This window comes from Oxyura jamaicensis, chromosome Z (genome assembly GCF_011077185.1).
Source record: "Oxyura jamaicensis isolate SHBP4307 breed ruddy duck chromosome Z, BPBGC_Ojam_1.0, whole genome shotgun sequence".
Lineage (NCBI taxonomy): Eukaryota > Metazoa > Chordata > Aves > Anseriformes > Anatidae > Oxyura > Oxyura jamaicensis.
In genome coordinates, this window is record NC_048926.1 from 2221754 (window position 1) to 2236381 (window position 14628).

At 44.2% G+C, this 14628-nt stretch overlaps 1 protein-coding gene across 4 annotated transcripts in view; it reads left to right on the top strand.

Annotated features, from left to right (window-relative positions):
* DYM (dymeclin) overlaps positions 1-14628 on the top strand; it is a 176066-nt gene that overhangs the window by 9287 nt on the left and 152151 nt on the right. For all 4 annotated transcript variants that reach the window (XM_035309185.1, XM_035309186.1, XM_035309184.1 and 1 more), the window contains exons 4-7: positions 1264-1316; positions 1688-1781; positions 2580-2713; positions 7819-7891. In XM_035309185.1, the coding sequence (XP_035165076.1) occupies positions 1264-1316; positions 1688-1781; positions 2580-2713; positions 7819-7891 (354 nt within the window). The remainder of the gene's footprint in view (positions 1-1263; positions 1317-1687; positions 1782-2579; positions 2714-7818; positions 7892-14628) is intronic.

The window sequence follows — 14628 nt, forward strand, 5'->3', positions numbered from 1 at the left end:
CCGGTGTGGAGGCCACAGCATTGAGTTGAACGAAACCTCCTAAATTTCATCACGGCCTCTTTGAATTGAGGGTGAGTGGGAGAGGGGAGTCAGCCCAAGAACTCCTGGAGAACAAGTGTCCACCCCCGACTAATTTTTTTTGAGGGATTTAGTCTTTTTAACACCTTCTTGTACCGAAATAAGTGAAGTGTTCCGTCGGAGGCCTGGAAATAGTGTACAGAATGAAGAGGAATAGTTTGTAACTGGTGTAGGTAAGAAATTGAAACGGTAGGTTGCTTAGGCCAGAGTCATTTTGACCTTGGAGAAGATAAGAGATACTTAGAAGTGCACGAGATTTTTTTTTTCCCCTCTGAAAGATGATTTCCTTCTGACATTTCACTGCTTACCTACCACATTCAGTTTTACCTCTCTGCTAGCTGCTTTTATTGAGTCTTTGGTTGAATATTCCAAGTTCATTCATCTCCTGGGCCCCGTGTACTAATTTTCTGATGAAATCCATCGTTGCATCCACGTTTCATGGTTTCAGAAGTGTGTTGTGAAATGTGACTTTGGGAAATTTAACCGTAGTTGACTTCGTTTCTTAAGCCGAGTGGCATAGGAGATCCGGAGAAGTGTTTCATCTTTGAGAATCAGTTACTTTGTACTGGTAGGTTTGTAGAGATACAAGTATATAAATATTTCCAGGTGTTTGACACAGCTGGTGCTTACTTTCAGTGGTTGTTGGCAGGTTCTTTGTTGGTGTTTTGTTGCTCTTTCAAGCTGATGTTTTTCCTTGAGGCATACCAAGGGGCAATTTAGTGTCGTTATGAAAAATTTGGTATATCCACAGTGATTCTTGCAGTAATATGTAACAAAATTGGCTGACAGAAAGTGGTCCATGGCATGAGGCTGAACACCAGGGTGGCGATTCTGAATTTATGCTTTTTAAAAAGATATTACTTCCCAAGATAACTTTTTTTTTAAAAAACAAAGCAATTTCTTCTGCGGTTTGATGCCCGTTTTCAGTAGCATCAAACCAAGCATGGCAACATCGAAACCAGAAAGGTAGAAGAGCAGAAACAAGCGACGGAGTGACGACATCTCACTGGTGGACAATTCACTGGCGAATATTAATTGTCTGCTTTAATAGCTGCTGTGCTTCTGCAGCTGCAAGATGTGCTTCGTATTTTACTGCTTGACACGGCGTAACTATTTTGTAAAGAACTCTCAGTTCAGTTGCAGAAACTCTTAATTGTTAACATAACCTTTTTTTTTTCCCCTCAGCGCGGACTTAAAGCTCTTGGAAGAAGCCACCATCTCAGTCTGCAAGTCTTTAGGTGAGAAATTGCGACGTCTTATCTTTCTGCCATGTGGTTGGTCAGTAAAATTAAGAGACACGATGCGTACGCCCAGGTCTTTTGTGTAATTATCTGTACGTGTCCCACTGGTAAGATTAAAATAGCGTGAAGAGTGTTTTATATATCCCAACTTTTCAGAAATGTAGTCTGTGAACTGTCTTTTGTAGAACTGAAAATGGCTAAGCAGTCATTTTAAGTTAAATTTCCAATGTAAGATAGCAGCTGAACGGGGAAACATACTGTATTTGACGTGGAAATACTTGAGGCATTAAAATGTTTTCACTCTGAACTAAAATGGCTCAACTTACTAATGCTACATGATTATCTTCTCTTTGCAATTCCTTATCTAGTTGAGAAGAATCCTCGAACAGGAAACCTTGGGTCGTTGATTAAAGTCTTTCTTTCAAGAACCAAAGAATTAAAAATATCAGCGGAATGTCAGAAGTAAGTACCCAGAAAAAAGCTGTGCGCTGTTTCACATTTTATAACCTTCCTTTTTTTTTGCTAGCTACTTGTCTAGTTAACATATTTACAGACTAAAACTTCTCCTAAGTCATTGTTTGAAATAAATAAAAGCGTCTAGCGATTTATCAAGCGTAGATCATGAAGTATAATAGTTTGTTTGGGGGGAAGAAAAGATGTTTGTGTTCTGTGTGTTATCTAGGTGTAATTATGAGAAGTGATGTGACTTTGGGCTAACTTCTGCCTACCCTTTAGTGAAATCCTGAGGGTTTTTTGTCTTAATTTTCTTTGGGTGGACCCCACGTTCTCCGTTACTATGTTGATAATTCAGAACTCCAACCCCTTGGAACACAGGGAACGCAGGATTTTGACGTATTGAAAAATCACCTGACCTAAATCTTAATTTATCAAGTTTCTCGGGAATGTTTTCCAAGTGGATTGGGTTTGAGCATAAAAACCCCAAACTTCTGTATAAGACACTGCTTTCAAGTCACATCATGCAACTGCCATGGATTTTGCTCACCCTTTCAACAGTAGGAAAGAACAGCGAGAGGTGATGTGTCGCACCGTGTATCTTTCCTAGGAAGCCTTCTGTGATTTTTCCTCTACGCCCCTACAAATGTCCAACTCCGCTCAGGCGTAGAACTTCAAAAATACTCTTTTTATTGTCTCCTGCTATAGGAACTCCCTTTGTTAATCTGTCAGGTACTGTGTGATCTTTGATGCACGTTTGCAACTTACACGTTACCGATCCCTGTTTGTTTCTGCTTCCTCTTCTAGCCACCTCTTTATTTGGCAGGCTCACAATGCGTTATTTATTATCTGCTGTTTGCTGAAAGTGTTCATCAGCAGAATGTCAGAAGAGGAGCTGCAACTTCACTTCACGTACGAGGAAAAAACACCGGGCTCGTATGGTAGGTAGATGCTATTGCTAATTAAACAAATATTCCCCAAGAAGGTAACGAGTTCTGGTGTCTGTTTAGTGTAAGAATCCAAAACTGTGCTTGAAAACTAGAAATAATATTGCTACATACACCATCTTGAGAGTTGTAGTAGCTGTCCTACTGCTACTGTAAGATTGGTAAAGGGCATCTTGACTGCAGCAGAAGGAAAACTATCTGCCGCAAATCTTTGCGTAGCACCGTATCAAGACGCTCTTACAGAGCACACGATGGATAATGCTGGCGCGGGAACCTCGATTTCCTTCCCTTTGTTATAAAGATATCGTCGGCTAACGGATGCATCAGAAAGTCGTGCCTGCTTAGAGTAAGGTGTCACTGCAGACTGCCTGGGGGTTTGTGATGGTTTTGCTCGGGTGGGTGACCGAGCTCCACCACAACCGCTCTCTCACTCCCCCTCCTCAAAGAGGAACAGGGAGAAAATACAATGAAAGGGGCTCAAGGGTTGAGATAAGGACAAGGAGATTGCGCAGTAATTATTGTGATGGGCAAAACAGACTCAGCATAGGGAGATAGTAAGATTTATTGCCTATTACTAACGAGCTAGAGAAGTGAGAAACAAAGGAAAGAAACCAAAAGCACCTTCCCCCCCCATCCACCCTCTTCCACCTCTTCCCCCTGAGCGGCGCAGGGGAATGGGGGTTATGGTCAGTCTATAGCAATTCTTCTCTGCCGCTCCTTCTTGGTCACTCTTGTCCCCTGTGCCGTGGGGTCCCACCCACGGGATGCAGTCCTTGCTGAACTGATCTGGTGTGGGCTGCCCACAGGCAGCAGCTCTTCAAGAACTGCTCCAGATCTGGGTCCGTACCACGGGGTCCATCCCTCGGGAGCACACTGCTCCAACCTGGGTCCCCCACGGGCAGCAGCTCCTGCCAGGTCACCTGCTCCTGCGTGGTCTCCTCTCCACAGGCTGCAGCTCTAGCCGTGAATCTGCTCCGGCAGGGGTCTTCCACAGGCCGCAGTCTCCGTCGGTGCAGGTCCGCCTGCTCCACCGTGGTCTCCTCCACGGGCTGCAGCGTGGAACCCTGCTCCCCAGTGGTACTCCATGGGCTGCAGGGGGACATCCTGCTTCACCATGGGCCTCACCACAGGGACTTCTGCTCCGGCGCCTGGAGCACCTCTCCCCCTCCTTCTTCACTGACCTTGGTGCCTGCAAGGCTGTTCCTCACTCCTCTCACTCTCCCAGCTGCTCTGTGGCAGCGTTTTTTTTTTTTCCTGTCTTAAATCTGTTCTCACAGAGGCGCAAAACAGCATCACTTATTGGCTCAGCTCTGGTCAGCAGTGGGGCCCTTACCAAACATGGGGCAGCTTTCAGATCTTTCTCACAGAAGCCACCCCTACAGCCCCCTGCTACCAAAACCTTGCCACATAAACCCACTACAGGGTTTACACCTGGTTTGAACCAAAAAAAAGCCCAGTTCTTGCTGCAGTGGTGTGGTGTAGCACAGTAAGACAGCTGCGAACGCTGCGATGTTCCGTTAGCTCGAACCTCAGTGATCTTTATTCCTTCAGCTGGGAGTTCCTAAGAGCATAGGATGAAAAGTGGCTGTTACCACTGGGGTAGCTCTGTGTTGGTACAATCCTTAGTAGCACTTGACTGTAATTCTCAGCGACATTTATTAGTGATAATTCTGTGCGTATTGATGGCGAGCGTACTTAGCAATTATCTTGGAGCTGGATGTTCCTGATTAGGAAGGTAATTGCATGTGGTCTGCCCTTAGAGCAGGGGATTGAAGGCAGGAAATGAGTTCCTCATCAGCTTTCCCTGCTCATCTATGAGCTGAGGCCGGCTTCTTGTGCCTCAGGCTTCCACTTGGAGACGTTCTCGGGACATTTTTGAGGTATTGAGGTTCAGAGCATGTTGTGTTTCTGTAGCCATCAGTTCTTGTCCTGAACAAATCCTTCATGTAGCTTTTAAAAATACATAGTGTATGTATCAGTGCCTTCACCATATGAAATATGAATATATACTCGATGAATTATTAATTCATTAGTATAATAAATCAATGAATTAATACTAATTATGTAATATATTGATATATACTGTAGGAAAAAGTCATTTACTGAGTGTAACGAAATGTTCTTGTGTTAGGGCTTATTAAGTTAAGCAGAATTAAATGACTTTTGTTTCCATCTTCATAATTAAGCGTAGCTTCCTAGATTATATATTTCATTCTTCAAGAAAAACCAGAACTTGTTCTGAAGCTTATACAGATTTCTTAATACTCGGTGGGCACTCTTCAGCCTCAGCCTTCTGAGAAAGGTCCGTTTCATCATAAAACCGCGTGCTGCTCTTCGTTTCCCTGCTCAAACTGTTAGCATCACTTTATTTGCCTTGTAGCCTGGGAATCGTAGTACCACTGATTTTTAAATGACATCCTGGTAGCATCCTTGGAGTTTAAATACAGCACCTGTTAGCTCAGGGAGCCCCGCTGCAGTGCCAGCACGTTGATGCGCTCGCTCTGCAGTCACAGTAGCAGGGCCTGCTGTGTAATCTTCGGTATTTCAGGCAGAAATTCATATGACATGTATATTTCTATGGAAAACATCCTCGGCACTGGCTAGTGAGAAGTGTTTTGTCATACATGACACATGCACTATTGTTTAGGAAGCATTTTATAACTGCCTGATCTGGGAGAATCGCCTCCCAGACGTTGCAGCTCATGGCTTTCCCTCTTTCCGAACGTCAGCTTCGTAGTTTTCCCTGCTAGACTTTATTTAAGGTTAGAAGAAAGCTCTGTAGCTGATTTTTGTATCATAAAAAGTGATGTTGGGGGCTTTTCCCTTGCAGAAACTTGAAATGCAAGGGTGTGTTGTAGCCTAGCATTACAAGCTTCTAAAGAATAAACTGTGTGGGTCTGAGTCCCTGCTTACATCACTATTTATTGACATCACTGTTTATTGATTCCCTTCCCGGATAACAGCCCATGAATAGAAGTTTGCTCCTTTTGGCACTTTTCAGATTCTTGGGCCAGGAATTTACAATCTTTACCGCTTCATCCGTAACTGGGCATTTGCTTATAGCTACTGCACAACTCTGATCGTAGGAAAGTCCCTATAGACTTAAATCACATCTTAGTGTCAGCTAGAACTTCTTGATATTAATAAATCCTAAATTGGACTGGGCTAAATCGAACTGGAGTAAATCTTGCTAGCATAGACCGTTCATCTTCTGGTGTTTCAGGACTTAAATGCAGCCAGTGAAAAATGCCTAACTGGCCTTTTTAAAAACCGTGTGTCTTCGCAGTTGCTTCTTCACCGTGATGATTTTGAAGATGCGCTTGTTCTCGCTTTGTGCAAGCGTGCTCTAATCTTGTCTGGACAGATTCACCCTTTGCTGCTTTTCCCCCGAGGCTTTACGCGGGCCTTTGATCCAAGTACGCGACCTGTTAATGCCAATGAGCGTTGTGTGTGCTGCCTTTATCCTGCTACGGAGAGACGTTGTTTATGAAAACGCTGTGTTCGTAGCCCTCTCGCACGTTACAGATTTGGCATGCATCCGTGTCATTGTCTTGGAAAGACAAGAATTAAACGCGAATGCGTGCGCCCCGATGAGGGGAAAGGATCCGTTAATTATTGTAGCTGAATGACATTGATTACAGCAATTATGTTTTTTTTTGGGGGGGGGAAGAAGTAGTTTGAGACCAGCAGGAGAGGCTGACATCTTCCATCTTAGTCTTCTTCTGTAAGCATTTTTTTAGGTTCATAAAACTTTGGAAAAGTGTCACCTTCAAGTTGCTTTAGAACCCGCTCTCCGGGCTTCGTTATTTGCCTGTGGTTTGTGTCGAAGGTTAAATGCTCCTAGCAGTTCTCATTCTTTACTAACTGTATTACTCATGGGGGATCCTATATAAAGGAAACCGTGTTTCCGTGATAAAAACCTGATTTCCTTTACAACGTGCAGTTCCCTAGGTGACGATTTTGAACGCAATTTTAATAAACCAATTGTGGAAAGAAAGAATTTTTTGCCTTATTGTGAATATTCCCCACGGTGCGCTTCTGAAAATTGAGTGTTGGAATTCAGAACAACCTGGGTTAAACGCCGTGACACTGCCGTAGCACTGTGTTTATCGCACGACCCATTTATCTGAAGACACAACATCAACAAGCATCTGTGTGATCATTGTGCTGCAATGCCTTTTTGGCGACGCAGAAGGAAAAACCATGCTCTTAGGCATTCAGCACCGTAAAACCCTTTGCTTTTGCGTCACGTGTATCATCTTTTTATTTTGAAAGCATAAAAAACTCCTCCTGAGCCAAGGGATGTATCTTCTATTTGTTACATGCCATCTCCAAATGGCTTAATGCACTTTTTCCTCTGGCAAGGAACTTCGGCGTGTCTTTTGTTCCAGTTGTTTTGAAAAACTGCAGCGCCGATTTCAAACGCTACCGATTTTGTTGCTTCGAGTGGTTGTAGCCCTAAAATAATTCTTAATCATCCCATGAATTTCAGTCGCGTTGTAAATCAGCCGAGAATAATTTTGCGCCTTTAAAACACGCTCTGGAAATTCGTCAATCTTTATTTGTCTTGAAATGCGCTGAAAAAAATCTCTCTTAAATAAGTAACTCCGTGTTGTTGCAAAATATTTTGTGGACTTAATTGTTTAAGAGTAGCAGTAATGGGTGCTATAGGCTGGATTCATTCGAAAGTCAACAATTTAGAATGTTGTTCAGCGTGTCTTAGATGGATGAAGCTATTTTTGTCTGTCTCTGCTTATTCTTCACTTGGGGAAAAAAAATGGTGGGGAAATCTGAGGAGTGCAGGGGAATTTTGAGAGGCAGCTTGAACTGTGGACCGGTTGAAGTCCCTAGTGATCGATCTGTCAAGCTGTTAGTAAAAAAAAAAAACAAACACCGCTTAATAAGAGCTTAGGTAAGTCGTGAAGTAAAGCTTGATGTGTTCAGTATTAGCACGCTTCCTATGACACCAGCATCTAAATAGAATTCCCCTTCTAGTGTTTGTCCCTAAATTAAAACGTTGATCATTTGGATGTGTTTAAATCTACGCGTTCTTTTGGTGTTTGAAAATCCAGATAACCTTTGGTACGCTCCTTTTTCAGGAACTGAGTGTGAAGACCTCATAGAAGAGTTGCTGTGTTGCCTCATCCAGCTCATTGTTGAAATTCCCCTCTTGTAAGTTGCCTTTTTTTTTTTCCACCGCCTTTCTGCTTATTAAAACAGAAGACCACCTTTGTTCATTAAACAGAGCATTCGAGAGAATATATCACTCAGAGTGATGGGGTAATAATGTTGAATATTTGCATTTAAACACGTTTGTTTGGTTCAGGTTCCTCTGCCAGCACACCAGTCGGTACTGCAAACTCTTGGTTGGAGGTGGTTGTGTCGGGACAGGGATGTTGGAGTTGTCGCTTTATCTCGGAGGGCAAACAAAGGTTCACTTGTTCTGCACCTGGGTTGTTTTTTTTTAGCTTCAATCATTTGACTCCTTGAATACTCATTTCTGAAGTACCGGTGAACCAATGCCTGAAGAAGAGAAATGACTAAGTGGAATTTTAGAAATATTTTTAATAAAAGGGGGGAAAAAGGAAGACCCAAGGAGCTACAGGCCAGGCAGTGTCACCTCTGTGCCTGGCAAGGTGATAGAGCAGATCCTCCTGGAAATTATGCCAGGGCATGTGGAAAACAAGGTGGTGGGTGACACCCACCAGGGCTTCACTAAGGGCAGATCGTGCCTGATGAATCTGGTGGCCTTCTACAGCGTTGGTGGATAGGGGAGGAGCAACTGACATCATCTACCTGGCCTCCTGCAAAGCATTTGACATTGTTCCCAATGATATCCTCGTCTCTAAATTGGAGAGACGTGGATTTGACAGATGGACCACGTGGTGGGTAAGGAGTTGGATGGATCTCAAAGAGTTGACCGCGCTCCAAGAGTTGTGGTCAACGGCTCAAAGAGTTGTCCTACTCAAAGAGCTGTGGTCAACGGCTCAATGTTCAAGTGGAGATCGGTGATGAGTCCGGAGGAGGCCGCGAAGATGATCAAGGGGCTGGAACACCTCTCCTGTGAAGCCAGGCTGAGGGAGTTGGGGTTGTTCAGCATGGAGAAGGCTCCAAGAAGACCTTACAGAGGCCTGCCAGTACCTAAAAGGGGCTGCAGGAAAGCTGGGAGGGACTTTTTGTCGGGGATTGATAGGACGAGTAATGGTTTTAAGCTAAAAAGGTATATTTAGATCAGTTATTAAGAAGAAATTCGTAGAGGGTGGTGTCTAGGTTGGCTGGGGCTTTAAGCAACCTGGCCTAGTGGGAGGTGTCCCTGCCCATGGCAGGGGGGTTGGAATTAGATGGTCTTTAAGGTCCCTTCCAACCCAAACCGTTCTATGAACGTTTCTGTGGATCTCCAGAGCAAAATTGTTTTGTTGATGCCGCTTTTTCAATGCGTCTGCTTTATTCGAGGTGTGTCGATTCCACATTTCATTGCAACGTGAGCTGTAGGTTGAACAGCAATAAGTAGGATAATAAAACGTAGAAAAATGTATATTATTGTCTTGTTTACCAGCATAAATTATTTACAGTGTTGTAATACCTTAACTAACACCTTTTGCCTGCATCACGGAAGGGGAAGTAAGGAAAAGTAGATGTAGGAAAAGCTGCTTTCTGTGATACACAGTCACACAGTCTTTGGGGAGAATATTCCTTCAGTCTGGTTTCTCTCCTTGCTGAAAGTTGCCTTCCTAGTATCCGTATTTTCAGTCAGAAGACTAGAGACTACAGTTGGCCTCAGGAGGAGTGAAGTGAACTCTGTTCTTCGTAAAGACGTGAGGAAGCTCCCTTATTATGAAATATTACCGAAGAACTAAAGTGAGTTGGTTCTTGTTGGGAAAGGCTGGCTTCAGAGATGTAAGGCAAAACGTATCAAGGAGGAACATCTCAGAATTGTCCACAATGAATGGAAGAAGCTATTTCTCAGAGTTGGTTTGTCTTTGGAAAGGTACGTGCACTTCATGGCGGTTGCACTCAGCGTAGACTAAACAGCTTATAGCAAGGACCGTGGGGCTCCACATCCTCGTTGCCTGATATCTGAGAGTCACTAAAAGGATCCTGAATAACCCTCTTGAAAAGCAGGCTCCGCTGCGTGGCACAAAATGTCAGTGGGGGAAGGTTTCACGTATGAACATGGAATTTTTGAGAGATTTTATAGGAGCTACGGCGTTACTACGTTTCAGGAATTAGACTCGTGCAGTCCCCTGTAACGCTTGGGTTACGGTACGTTGATGTTTGATTTATGGCTCCCTTGGGTACGTTACGGATACTCTGCTTTTCCTTTGGTCTTGGTAACGTTAACACCCAAGAGCACCCATTAATGAAAACTGCGCAGTCAGCAGAAAGATACAACTTGAGCATTTAACTATGAATTTGATGTAGGAGCCACCGCGAGCATTTTGTTGCACGACAGAGCTCCCGGAGCTTGAAATTAGAACGGTTTCTTTCAGCAGCTTGTTAAGAGCTGCTGTACCTAACCCACACATCTGGTTGTTATCAGTACATTTTCACTTCGTTAAAAGCACGTGGAAGAAAAAGGAAAGGCTGTGTGATCTCGTTACGTCACCATCAAGTAGGACCCTGTAGGGCCAGTAGAAGCGAGCTGATATTTCTCTTGCATTCCATTATTTTTTTATAGTTGAAATAGTTTTGGGCTGCGCTCCTAGTTACTTCCACGTTTAAATGGTAACCGCGTTTGACTCGGATGCTCTCCACGTTTTCGGGCAGCTTAAGTCAAATTTAACAGGAAAAACAGGGCTCTGGTTGATTATAAAGCTCCATGGAATGATCACTGGGTGCAAACAATGCTGTTGACAGCTACTGAGAAATGTTCAGGATATTTTTCTTGCCGATTATGAGCAACAAAGGGGTTCAGTACTGCTTTCTCTGCTATTTCAGGAGCATGCCGAAGTCACTTTCTTGTTGTTACTTTCAAAACACTACCTTTTAGTTCTGCTTTTTGCGAAAAAACCATTCAAGGAACTTTTATCACGCTTGTAGGAGCTCCAGTGTCTGAAGAGCTACTTGAGCCTTTTTGGCAACTCTAAGCATCAAAGGGAAACTTCCATCTGTTGAAATTTAGGATGAAGCTAGTGGAAGGATCCAAACTGAAAGGTCGGTGTTACTTCGCACTGAAGATCCTCGAGGTTTTGAGGATGGAGGCGCCTTGTGGTGCGGCAGAGCACAACGCACATCGTCCTTTGAGAAGTTTTGTGCTGCGGATGTCGGTGAGGCCAGGCCCGGGATGTTTCCCAAGCTTCGTGGTGTTACGTAGGAGTCTTGCTGATAAGAAGGATAAACACCACAGAATATAGGTGCTATAGGCATGCTCTCGCCAGCAACAGGTGTAAAGTGAGGAGCGATTCCAAGAGGGGAAAGAGACTGATAACCAGACACCCTACTTGCTTTTCAGTTTTTAGAACCGCTCCTGTTCTCTGCGGTGACTCCTCTTTCACCTCTCCGCTGGGCCCTCAGGAAGCAGGGAAATGAAACCTGGTTCCTGTATGATTTGCGAGTTTTTGGATGAATCAGCCCTTTTGGCAACCCTCCTAAATTAGAAAACGAGTTACCTTTTAACCTTTTACCACTCAGAGCAGACAGCTCTGGCTGGGTGAAAGTTCAGGAAATACATTTCAACAGGGAGGGGGTTCGGTACAGTGGAGTAAGCTGAAATTCAGAGGCTTTTGCTTCTGACTGTTCAGCCTGTTTGCTCTGTAGGTGTGAAATCATTTCTAAGCTCTCAGCCTCTGTTTGCTGAGGTGTTGAAATAGTTGCATTTCACTGAGGTGTTAATGAACATGTTTACGGAAGGATGTGTCTTTGGAGTAACTGAAGTCCCCAGCAGAGATTTTCTTGCATCTTGCCTCCGTATTTAATCCTGGTTCCTCTTTCACAGACCTCTCTCCGAGGCAGGGAACCAAGCTGAATGATGCGGTGAGCGCAGAAAGCAGTTGTGAGCGTTGCTCGGCACTGGAGAGAAGCTGGCAGCAGCAGGATGACACATAGGTAGCTGAAATCCTTGGTAGATAATGCTGACAGGAGGTCGTGCCCATCCACTTCTTAATTTTGAGTAGAAAAAAGCAAATTCCAGGGCGCTTGGGACCTGTCCACTTGTCTGTGGGCGCAGGTGAGTAATGGCAAGTGCTCGAGTTGTTGCAGTATAGAGAGCTACTCCTCAAACAAGTTGCCTTAACTGGCTGCTTGCGTGCGTTTTCCTCTTCCTATCACAAAGGTGACACTTGATTTTTGTTAAAGATCGGTGTTTTGGCCCCAGAATTTGTTCAAACATTCGGAACTTGAAAATGCAGCATCAGCAGGTGGCACGTTTGAAATAGCTGTCCCCAAGAACTGCAAAAGGGCAAGGTGAAACCGTCGTACAGTTCGAGCTGACAAAACCTTTTGAGGGAACGGTACGCAGCTGGATAGCCTAGTGTGGGTCTCCGGCAGTAAACGCCTGCAGGTTGATAGCTCTGGCATTTACAAGTCCGCCACCAGAGCTGATTTAATCTCTCGCATCTCCTCCAAAATGCGACTGAAGTGGTGGCTAATCAGCTGAGAGGGAACACGGAGTTTGGAGGGGGGAAAAAAGTAATGCGGAAGGGCTGGCTTTTATCAGAGGTCACAGAATTGGTTTTCGACAGCCTTCTGTGACCCAGACAGAGCAGAGAAAAGGGAAAATGTCCCAGATTTCAAGTACAAATAAGAAACCTGAAGCTATTATGGGTCCCCCTCCTACTGCATGTGCTGGCTGAGGCACAAGGAGCAGCATTGCTGATCTGCTCTCGCCGGCAGAGGCATGGTAGGTAATGCTTGGTGATGTAAAAAGGGAGAAAAAAATATTTAGTTATTCTTTAGTTATTCTTAATAATCAGTTCCTTCTAAAACAGCACTTTTTTCAAGCAGAAATGTGGTGCTGTTCTACAAGAGTTTTCCCAGGGCCATAGATCGCGGAATCATCTAGGTTGGAAGATGATTCCTCCACGATCACCCAGTCCAACCTCTGACCTAACACCAACAAGCCCTCCACTAAACCATATCACCGAGCTCTACATCTAAACGTCTTTTCAAGACCTCCAGGGGTGGTGACTCAACCACTTCCCTGGGCAGCCCGTTCCAACGCCTAACAACGCTTTCGGTAAAGAAGTTCTTCCTAACATCCACCCTAAACCTCTCACAGGGGAACCCAGCATCTCTGCTGCCTACTTGACAGAAGGAATTAAGATAAATAGAGTAGCTGCTGTTCTGTCGTGCAGTTCTTCTGGTTTTCTGAAGTAATTCTGACGCGTGATTGAGCCATGAGTTCGTTATTTCTAGTTTCCTCCTTATCTGCAAGCAACTTGAAGAGGAAGTCCATTATGAGAGCGATGGCTTTGAATAAAAAAAAATCCCCCCCCCCCCCCCCCCAATAGTCTCTCAATATAAATAAAAAATGTTTTCTTTGAAGTTAAAAGGGGTTCCTGGTAGTTCTTGGGACCCTTTCGAAATGTTCTGAGTTTGAGAAAGCTGTTTTGACCCTTGGTGGAGAAGATTTTGCTCTGAAGCTTTATCCTTGCGCTGCTAAATTAAGGGTGTCTGTAGGTTAGGGGCTCACCACAGGTACTGGGACTCCAGTTTGAGTGAAAATCCCCGGTTAAATCCCCCTTAATTGGGGTTTGAATAGAAAGAAAATAAGTAACTTGAGTTATATGAATTGATTAGCTTCTCTCATCCAGTTGTAAGGTTATTGAAAGCAGGTTATTTTTTAAAAAAAATACTTCATGCGATACCATAACTTCGTTTATTTTTATATGGCTCAGCGGAAGGAAACAGAGAAGGATTTTGTGATGTCTCTTCAGATGTGCATTTCCAGTTGTACGGTTGGTCAGAGAAATAAGCAAAGAAATGCCTGGAACGGGGAGATTTTACGGGGTCTATAGACTCCGTAAAACGCGTTTCCTTCCAACAAAGTGACCCGGGTATTTTGGATGTTGTAGCGTGTCACCAGGTCGGCCTTTTCATTCATCGAGTCATGCTCAACTCAACTTGGAAGACAACCTCGTATTCTCAGCCTTGGTAATTTGTATACCTAAAAAAATATATTTCTTCCGAGCTTTTGGGTTTATTTTGATAGGAGCAAATTTAAGGAGTGTTTTTTTTCTTTTCCTGTATTAATAATAATCGGTATACGCAGCTCTTCCCTGCTTTGCTTGGGACGGGCATGGGTGGCTGATCCCAAAGCATCACGGCTTGGCTGAGGGACTGGGAAGACCGTTCCTAGCTCGGTCTTGCTCCTGGCGCAGATGAACGTGCGGTAGAACCAGCTCCCAGCGTAACCTCTGGCCTGTTGTAATTATCACCATTTACACTGGCGAACTTCCTCCGCAGTGGGCGAAAAGTCAGGTACCTCACGAAAACTAATTAAAACGTACTTCATGATTTGGAGGAAGAACGTTATTTAAGCCGTAAGTCGCTTCCTGGCGTGAGATGTTAGGGATTCGAAGACTCAAAGCACGCCAGAAGAAATACAAACAGTGAGTTTGCGTAACCTTCCCTTTCCAAAACATTTTGATATCAGAAGCGGTGTGGCTCTGGACTGCAGTCCAGGAAATCGCGCTTCCCATTTGCTCTTGCCGTTGAACGAATCGCTTCAGCCCTTCCCAAGGGCTTCAGGATGGTACCGTTGCACTGGACGAAACATTTCCTTCTGGAGGAGGAAATAAATGGTTAAAAGCAAGAATGAAACAGGTTCCTGTACAAGTGCTTTAAAAGGGGTCGTGCATTCGGCAGTTTATCAGTGATCAAGGCAGCATTTTTCTCCCCCTTTTCAAAATGCGATACGGAACGAGGTTGTTAGAGGCTCAGTTGAGAGCAGAAATCACAAGATAGCCCAA